We start from the raw sequence: 9938 nt of genomic DNA, 5'->3' as shown, positions 1-9938 counted from the left end.
CTTCAATTTACTTTTTTGTTGAGCGTTGTATGATTTTTTTTCACCGATTTATTCAACATTGAAGCAAAAAGAACCATTTTTACTTTAATGTTGAATAACTCGGTGAAAAAAAATCGTACAACGTTCAACAAAAAAGCAAATTAAAGGTAAAGATTCACTCTTTTGAAAGCTGTAAACTGCATTTGCATACGATTTTAAATTCGCGCATGAAACTTGTCAAAGTTCGTTAAAAATTTTGAGATTCGTCGGGTCTCCTTTTCTATCCGTGTAACTCCATGAAAGATCAGTAGGATCGTTTTCTAAAGTATCGATTTGAAAAGTAGAGATTTCAAGCTGTAAAATGCTTTTTTGAACATCTCGATACGATCATTTTTTACGAAGTTACACTCTCTTGAATTTTGTCTATTTTTGGAGGGTAAAGTAAGTAATGCTTTAATTTTGTTGAGAAGTGTATAAAAAATAAAAAAAATTTTTTACAATATTCGCTTTAAAAAATAAAAAACCGACTTTTTTTCTAAAAGATGCTTCACCCCTTAAAAGTACGAAGGAGCGTAAATATGCGGTAGTTTAATTCTTGATTTTGGTCTAGAAAATAACATATTAAAAGCTCAACAAAATTGAAGGGGGACACTTGGGTCTTTTTCCTTGTTAGTGCATTCACTATATTTACTTGTTCTTTATTACGTAAAAACGAATGTCTCAGTCGATAACTGTTATTAATTTAGACTTTAGAGTGCAGAGTTGCAAAGACAGCTGCCAAAACAAAATGAGTAGAAGCATTACATTTCTAAGAAATTGCATTTCAATTTATTTTTCTAAATTAGAATATCTGAGCTTTTTGATTGATTTCTCCATTCTCAATAAGTTAATATCAATTTATATAATCGTATTTGTACTTAAGGTCCGATTGCATCGACGGAGGGAATTGAAGCACCTGAGACATGTAAGCCAATTGCGTGTAAATACGAGGAATTTTGGTGCGACAATGGCAATTGTATATCTTCTTCGTTGAAATGCGACGGCACAGATGATTGCCACGATGACAGCGACGAGTCGAATTGCTCAGATACGAAATTAAATTATTTGGTTAATTGCACCGTGGATGAATATCAGTATCTTAACATTAGTCTATGTTTCCCAAAAGAAGCAAGGTGATATGGTCTGTCCCAAAAGTATGGAGATTAATTCTGGAAAAACCGTTTTATTAAAAATACATTTAATATTCTTTCATGTAGGACCCTTGAGCGTCAATACAGCGTTTCCAGCGACTCGTCAACGCCATTTGGATACGCCGACAGAGTGATAGTAGTTTTTTGCTCTTTAATCGGAGTCGGAGGTCGTATATTATCCACCATTATAGTATAGAGGCGCATCACACTTCGTTGTTCTCGACGAGAATCGCCCATATACTTTCTTGAATTGACGAGCGAAAAGCTTTGCCCTCGTCCGCGTGAACTTTGGTCTGGACGATCATCGATATCAGTTTTTCGTCTTCTTCGAGATGCAACAAAACAGGTATCTGATACAAATTACAAAGTTATTTAGATATGATCAGTCAAGATGTATATCGATTTAGCTGACATGTTGTTAGTCTCGTTCAAAAAGGAAATTTTGTAAAGTCTTCCTTTAGAGTTTACGAAAGAGAGATTTTTTTTAACTACGTAGACAGTGATGTGATTACATTTTTTAGTGCAAAGACTTCAAGCTAGGAAAAATATTCATAAACTTTTTAAAGTTATTTTTGCAAGAAGTTCCATTTGATTTTTCTAATTTGCAAAGTTTTAGAGCTTTACTCGACTCATGGTTGACATGATAGATTCTACAACTTTGAGCTCACCCGTCAAAGTTTCTAAAAGTACCGCTCACACAATAGAGAACGATTGGGTTAATGCAGCTGTTGATGAAGGTGAGGCAGAAGCCCAAGATACGAAAGTAGTGTCAAAAGGCGTTGAAATCCTCCATCGCAGTAGAATAAAAATAAAATCACATCATGAAAACGTTGTGGGAAAAAACAAATAACGAACACAGTGACGAATGCCATGACCATCTTTGTCACTTTTTTACGGGCTTGTACTTGCTTCACCTAAAATACAGAGTGCATTATTATTATTATTATTATTATTATTATTATTATTATTATTATTATTATGCAAAAGAACGTAATGTTTACTATATAAACTATTTCGAGGCTGTAATAATCTCGTAAATTTTGTTGTAAGATTGTTCGTGGATGAAGAGAGAATTTAGAAATTGAGATAAAAATAAATGGATAAGTAGATAGATAAACATAAACGTTGATGAAACGCCTTAATATTTTCGCGTGTTAATTAAAATTGTTAATTAAAATATTTTAATTTACGTTTATGTTTATCTATCTACTTATCTATCTATTTCTATCTCAATTTCTAAATTCTCTCTTCATCCGCGAACAATCTTACGACAAAATTTACAAGATTATTACAGCCTCGAAATAGTCATGATTAAATGCACATATGTAAGTTATTTGGCCTTGCATTTTGCCGATTATATTTTTTTGTGCTGCGCATAAGATGTCTGGCCATCAACACATAAAAGATGGCGATAATACTAAGGGGTATAATGTAATAGATGAGGAATCGACCCATCACTATTACCTTCAGATAGGTCGTTCCAAACTCCTCGGGGAAACTAATAACACATCTGCAATTATACGATACATGCATTAAAATCATTAGTTCGTCTATAGCGAACTATACAGCGGTTAGATTACAAATCCAATATGCATGTCTAAATTTTTACACATTTTATTTGTGTTTTACACAGTTAAATGCATATTTTTTACACGTTTACACATATTTTTATAAAATTAAGCGTGTAAAAATATGCATTTAACTGTGTAAAACACAGATAAAATGTGTAAAAATATAATACGCGTATAAATGTGTAAAAAAGTGACTACAGATTTACACACTTGGATTTGGAGTGTAATGACGAGCTTTATGAGCGAGATCTAAAACGGGAGTTAGTTATAAGCACGACGATCTGACTTACATAAAAGCTCACATTCCGGTTAGCCTTGAAGAATCTGATATACGCAAAGTTAGCTGGGATCGCGCATACTATAGCCAAAACCCAAATCAGCACCACAACGATTATGATGAAGCGTGTTGCTCGTCTTCCATTATCTTAAATAAATAATTAGATGACTTAATCGCCACACTTTATTTTTTACTTTTTTTTACTTAAGGAATAAAAAAATGTTTTACAAGTTTCATTTATGACGCTATAAAGAAATATGCAAATTTAATTTATCGAGAAAGACGATTGTTATTCAGATGTATTAACAGTGAAATTATTTGCCTTATTGATTAATTGCTTCGCACTAATTATTTCAAATATGATCTCGAATATCGAATAGCTATGGTTTTATACTTGTGACGTACAGTTTTCGCATAGGATCCACGATAGCGAAAAATTTGTCTGCTGAGAGGGCAATCAGAATGAAAACGGAAACTCCGACAGATATATCGTTCGCGAACTCGAAGTGTTTGCATACCAAGCCCGAAAAGCCAAGAGTCCAAAGCATAAGCGATAATGGTGAACGGGACGCAAGTTATTATTACCTATAAAACAAAATACAAATTAGGCAATGATTGACTTTAAATGCAAGAAGACAATAGCTGTAATCGAGTAATCGGTAATCGGCTGTAATCAGTAAACCGCTGAGAGCATTGCGATGTACAGATTCGAGGCATTGCTGTAGGCATCTGGGCATTTCTTGAGCATTACTGAGCACTATTACATTTTATTTTTAAACAATTGACACTTGTTTTATGTCAGATATATTTGCAACACGTAATAAAATGTAAGTATTAAATAAATTACGCTAAATAATAAGATTGCGTTCTCACGGATGTTATCCGTGGGGGATTACGGTCGGTCAGAAATTGGGCATTACCTCGGGCATTATCTACTAGGCATAGGCATTAGTGTACATAATTTTGGTTAGCGGTTTATCCCTCGGTTGTAATATAATGCAAAATTTTAATATTGGGATTCGATAGTTACAATTCTCTGTTCGAACACTTTTATTCAATTTATATCGTCAACATCTGGTAAAACCTTAAATCGAAATCTGATATTTGAGCAGTTTGTACACTCTGACAGAGCAGACTAACCGCATCCGCCAATACCAGACATTTCCATTTAAAAAGCGGTAAATATCTGTCGTATATAAGTTCATGTAAGCTCGTCAGGGACGCGTATCACGTGTAATATTGAGGAGAATGTAAGCTATTTTGTACGACAAGAGAAAAAAAAAGAATATCTTAAGCTCTGGAGTAGCTGTCGAATACAGAAGCTGTTGCCCTAAATTCTAGGAATAATATAAGAACCGATTAATATTATATGCTAAAAACCACCTTCAAGTCGTACGTGTGTATGTATATGTGTGTATGTTTTACACACGCCCGTACGCACACAATGTGCAAAATCCGTTTGCCAACCTCCCTATAGTGCACATCGGGTAATGCTAACCATATCATGCGAAAAATACAAGATTACTTTAAAATGCTGTAACTTTGTGAAAAAAAATCGTAGCAACTTGTTTTTTTTTTCAAATTAAAGAGAAAGGTTCAAACTTTATGACGCTGCAAACCGCATCCCCGAAAAAAATTTTAGGAAGTCCATGTATTCTGTCAAACTTTGCAATTTTTAGTATGGAAAACATACTCTCAGATTTAAGAGTTTACAGTAGCAGGGGTGCATTAAATTTAAAATCGACTTATAATACCTTAAAGTAGAGATTTCAAACTTTCATTTGAAAAAAAGTTTATCATTCTACAATGATTTTTCGCAGAGTTACCGTTAGTCAAAGTTGACTAATTTTTGCCTAAAATTTTTCTATGCCATAATTTTTTTGAGCAGTATATTAATGTTACGTACCAATAAATCCCCAAGCGCCAGCGAGAGGACATACATATGAGGTACGTTTCTCATGTTTGTGTGTCAAAGGATCGTAAGAGCAAGCACGCCATTTCCCGTGAGGCCGATTAGCAGGATCAAAAGAAAGATGATCGGCACGAAATACATTTCTGGTCGCTCGCTGTACAGCGTGTATTCCTGCTCCTCCCAGTCGGTATCGTTCGTGATATTGTCAGCAAAGTCACTGGCTTCCATTGTATAATTTGATGTTAGTGCCAATGGCGTTAATCGTGTCATCATCAACATCGTAATCGAGGCATCGAATGGCGAGGCATTTGTCGCGTATGGCCACAACATTGTCATTCCGTTTCAATATATTCCAACATTTTTTCCGCCGTTAACGAGAATATGACTCTCTTTGCATTTTGATCTTTCCTTTTTCCATTATCAAAATTACAGAGCGTTCAATGCCAGTGACAGTTAGATGCATCGGCTATAAAATAAAGAAAAACGTTAATGAGATTTTTAGTATTTTTACGTACAAAAAGCTGAAACTAGTTTATTTATTGTTGGTTGCGGACGCGAAAAAGCTCCATTTTTAATATTATGTATAAGTACAATTGAATAAATTATTAGCGATAAAAACATATTATTTATTGAAATATTAAAAGTTAAATTTTTGTTCTAAATGGAATTTTTTTTAAAAAGATATTGAACAAGATAGATAATTGAGAGCCTGATGCTATCAAAATAAAATGACAAATGACATTGAGATTAACTGGCCGCAAATTAAGACAAAATAAAGAAAATGCACATAAAAATCAATTTCAAATTAATTATGAATTAACATATTAATTATACTTTTAAATTAACATATTTATTAACACATTTTAATTAATATATTTATTAACTTTTTTCTTAATCATCATATTTATATTGTAACGGGGTTCTTCTGAGAAAGCCCCGTTCCGCCGGTTATAACCTTCGCGGTCCGCCGACGCCCTCCATCCGAGTCAGGGGAGTGCTCGTTGTGGCAAAGAAAGCTGTGGCGTTCACATATCTTTTAATCGATGTAATTAGAGCGCCGATCATCCGCGCCACGTACGCGTACCGAGCGCGTGGAGCTGCCGACGGCCGTAACCGTCGTGCGCATGCGCACTAATGCCGCGGACTTCGCACGTAGCTTGGCCGCGTTTAATTATTTATACATTCGTACATATTGAGTTTTTGAATTTTTTTTTGTTAATTGATATAGTTTAATATTAGATTTTGCCCGCTTTATTTGTTCTAAGTTTTTTTTATTTCTTCATTTGAGTTTCAAGATCTTTTTTCGAAATTTGTTAATTTCTTATGTAAATTAATTTTTTTTAAATCTTTTTTTATGCACTAATATTAGTTGGATTTGTTTCAATTACAAATCTATACAGCAGAATATAAAGTTTAAAAATTTTGTAAAAAATAATTAAATACACTTTTTATTGTTATAATAAAGCAAACGAAATTTTACACATATAAATAGTGTAAGAAAATTTATGTGATTGTAAAAATGTATTTATGTTATGTTTCTTTATATTATATTATTCTGTATTATCTTTATTTATATTATTTTTCTTGTGCTATTATAAGAACTACATAAAACTTATATTATAAAAAATTTCAATAACAGCTTGTGTTATTCCATATTGCGTTATTTCATAATTGTTATTTTCGAACAGATGCAACTTGAGTGACACGTGTTAGAAATGAACTCTTGAATTTCGCATTTGCTTTATTTCATTTTCTTAAAATATTCTTAGAAACTAATCAAGATATAAACCAACTTTCGACAACTTGCCTCTTTAATCAGCTTGTAGTATCCTTTAAATCCTATTTATCCAGTAGATTAATTATATTTCGCGTCTGTGAAGTAAAGTGTCATACGCATAACGTTGTATGTGAATGTATTACTTGTAGTGCTCTTTTGAAATTTATAATCTTATAAGAGAGCTGCACTTTACACATAGATCGTTACAATTTTCGATACAGTTTCAAATGTTAAATGAACGTCGCTGCATTGCCGCTACGTGGAACGCTATTATAGGAGTAATCTTTCATAGATAGAGGAGACCGGGGCTAGTTGATACATGGGGCACGTTGATACATTCAAAATTGCTTTGATTAGATATATCCGCCGATAAAAAAAAAGCCTTTTAGTCTATTTGCAGCCGCGATATCAGGTACATGTAGATACGTATTTACGTATGTATAACTGACCATCATTACGCTAAAATTATTTAAGTATTGATTAATAGTGCGAAGTTTCTTTCTACATATTTTTAAACGTGAATTACCAAATTAAATCTTGTCGATGTACAGAGAATTATGAAGTTAAGTAATGTAAAACATCGTGTCTCTTAACACTTCTTCCATATCTGTTTCGCATCTGATATCTACTTTGTCGTGCATATGTACATAGTGGAAAATTTTGTACTCAATTGTGTCAAAAACGGGTCTTGTTAAAAATTTATATTGAATTTTTAACGTACTCCAGTGTTTAACATAATCTGATTACGTTATTTAAATATATTGTGTTAAATTGATATTTAATGTTCTTAGTTATGTTAAAATAACATAATTTACGAGTAAGTGAACATAAAAATAATGTAGTTTTAAAACATAAATTCTAAGAGAAATAAAATAAGAGAATAAAAGATAAATACATGTTAATTTAACATATAATAAATGTTACTTTTACTAAAGAAATATGCTTGCACAATTTGTTTCCAAATTGTATCAAAGTATTACACTTTTTGCGTTATTTTTTACATAATGTTAGTGTTATTTTCTAATATATTCATCTTATATTAAAAATTTGGATATCATTTGAGACATATGAAATGTGGTAAATCAGATAAATTTAACAGCAGTTTTCCAACTGTGTATATATCACGTAGATAATTAACTTTTATTTATAAATTATAATAAAGTTTTATATTTTTCTCAAAATAAGTAAATTTGTAAGGAAGATTTATATTTTTTCTAAAACAAATACACTGAAAACATTTAATATTTTAAGTAATATTTTTACTAGGCTCAATAATTCTATTTCTCCATAAACTTATTAATTTAATATAATTATTACAACTTCAGTATTTTTTTTCAAAATAGCTGACTCAATACTGATATTCCAAGTTTTTAACAACAAAATAGCGCCCAAAAAGATGTATAAAACGAATATCTGGATACCTGGCATGCCCAAGCTAGAAAATCTTTATAAGAATTCGGCGTGTATCAACAACGAAGACTTCGAATCTTTCAGAAATATCGTACAGCGTGCTTTGGCACAACCGCCTTTTATACCTGATGAATCATTTAATGATATTACTCATTTTGTAATGATCGAATTTAACAACTTAAATCAGATATGCCTCAATATAGCTAAACATGGCCTAACGATATTCGTAAAAAGTTTATTACGTGATGGAGTAAACCCTAACCGGGTGAACAAGTTCTTCAAATCCGCGCCTATTCATTTCGCCACCAAAGGCGGACATTTCGACACGTTGAAAGCTTTACTAGCTGAGCCGATGGTAAATCCTAATCTCCAGGCTGGACGAAAGACCGCTCTGCATATCGCGGTGAACAGAAACGACCGAAGGTGTGCTTTAGTGCTTCTGCAAAAAGGTGCTAACGCTAATATTTCTCAGCGAAGGCCAGCCTGCTCTCTATCTAGCGGCAGTGAAGGGAGAGTGCGACATGGTAGAACTAATACTACGAAGACACGAGCAAAACTTAGATAATTATATGGATATTCACAAACGGACGACACGAGACATGATAGAAAAGAATCTGCCAAAACTGTTTTTTCCGAACAAATATCATGCACACCAGTTTGCTACAACTTATACTAATGATCTCCATTACTATCTGACTATTAACGATGAAAAAAGTTTTCTGGAGAATATGTTTAATAATGAGGTGATTTTTTCGGAAACAGTTGAAGATTTGTTGGTAACAGCCACGGAAAATGATCTTCGCACGGCAGTAAGAGAAATCCTAAATCAGTTTCATATAGTAAACAATCGAATTGGAAAGTATGGGATGTTTACATGTATAATTTTGACTCCTGAAGAATTAATTAATAAGAATAAATTAGAACAAAATAAACTAATAATAAAACGTACTGCAGACGTGGCTGTTGATAAGAACCGTTACGCTCTTCTTCGGGAATTATTGAACATAGTGAAGAAGCCAAAGATAGTCAATAATGATTTTATAATAAAATTCTGCAAGCTGAAACAACTTAAAAGGCAAGTATTAAATACAATGTCTGTCTCAAAAGTAGTGAGAAAGATTATTTTATAAAACTTTAGCCACAATGACATATAATATATAATTTCTATTAAAGTATGCTTTTCTAGAATCTAGCGGTTCTGTTACTTTTGATAACAGTTCCGAAAGTTTTTTTTTGTTAAAATATTTGTCAGTATCGCGATTTTCTAAATGTTATCTGTCGTCTCATAATGTTGATTTTTTATTAATTTTTTATTTTGTAGAACTAAAAAAGTTACACAAAATCAGATTTGAACTGTAAAATGCATATGAAATTTCAAATTTGTGATGCCTGTATCACTGCGATCCAAGGTATCCAAAGCGTACTTTAAAGAACATTGTATTTCATTGTAAATAAATTCAATAAAAAAATTTGAATATATTCTTATCTCACTTCTAATACAGATGTCATATATCCGATTGGGTAGAGTGTATGAAATTTATGCTGGATAAAGAAGAAATAAAGCTTCATGAACTAATGGATGGTAAATATACAATAAATAAGAAAAGAGATAGCACTTTTTAGATAATATTAAAACATTTTAACATCTAAACTCAATCGTTAACGCATTTTTTAAAAATCCCTCACGGACTCCGTTTTATTATAATATTTTAATTGTAATATGTATTATAATTTTTATTGACAACATTTTATTTAACAGATGAATGTAATACGCCACTGCATTACGCGGCCAAATCAGGCTATAAAGAAGCAATTGATTTAT

The 9938-nt window shown here is 32.2% G+C and overlaps 2 protein-coding genes and 1 pseudogene across 2 annotated transcripts in view; 2 read left to right on the top strand and 1 right to left on the bottom strand.

The window, feature by feature from the left end:
• Positions 1 to 1185: 1185 nt before the first annotated feature.
• LOC105457289 overlaps positions 1186 to 9938 on the bottom strand; it is a 9154-nt pseudogene continuing 401 nt past the window's right edge.
• LOC105457288 (palmitoyltransferase AKR1-like) lies at positions 8103 to 8681 on the top strand. The gene has a single exon (XM_011701881.1). It carries the CDS (start codon positions 8103 to 8105, stop codon positions 8679 to 8681), a length of 579 nt encoding a protein of 192 aa, XP_011700183.1.
• Positions 8716 to 9938, top strand: part of LOC105457287 — a gene marked incomplete at its 3' end in the record, with an annotated part of 3963 nt that continues 2740 nt past the window's right edge. The window contains exons 1-4 of the mRNA XM_011701880.1: positions 8716 to 8992; positions 9071 to 9191; positions 9619 to 9698; positions 9876 to 9937. Coding sequence (XP_011700182.1) covers positions 8716 to 8992; positions 9071 to 9191; positions 9619 to 9698; positions 9876 to 9937 — 540 coding nt within the window. The remainder of the gene's footprint in view (positions 8993 to 9070; positions 9192 to 9618; positions 9699 to 9875; position 9938) is intronic.

The sequence above is a fragment of the Wasmannia auropunctata genome, unplaced genomic scaffold (assembly GCF_000956235.1).
Source record: "Wasmannia auropunctata unplaced genomic scaffold, wasmannia.A_1.0 LD335296.1, whole genome shotgun sequence".
Classification (NCBI taxonomy): Eukaryota; Metazoa; Arthropoda; class Insecta; order Hymenoptera; family Formicidae; genus Wasmannia; species Wasmannia auropunctata.
The sequence above is the reverse complement of the archived record's forward strand: the minus strand, read 5'-3'. Positions and strand labels throughout refer to the sequence as shown.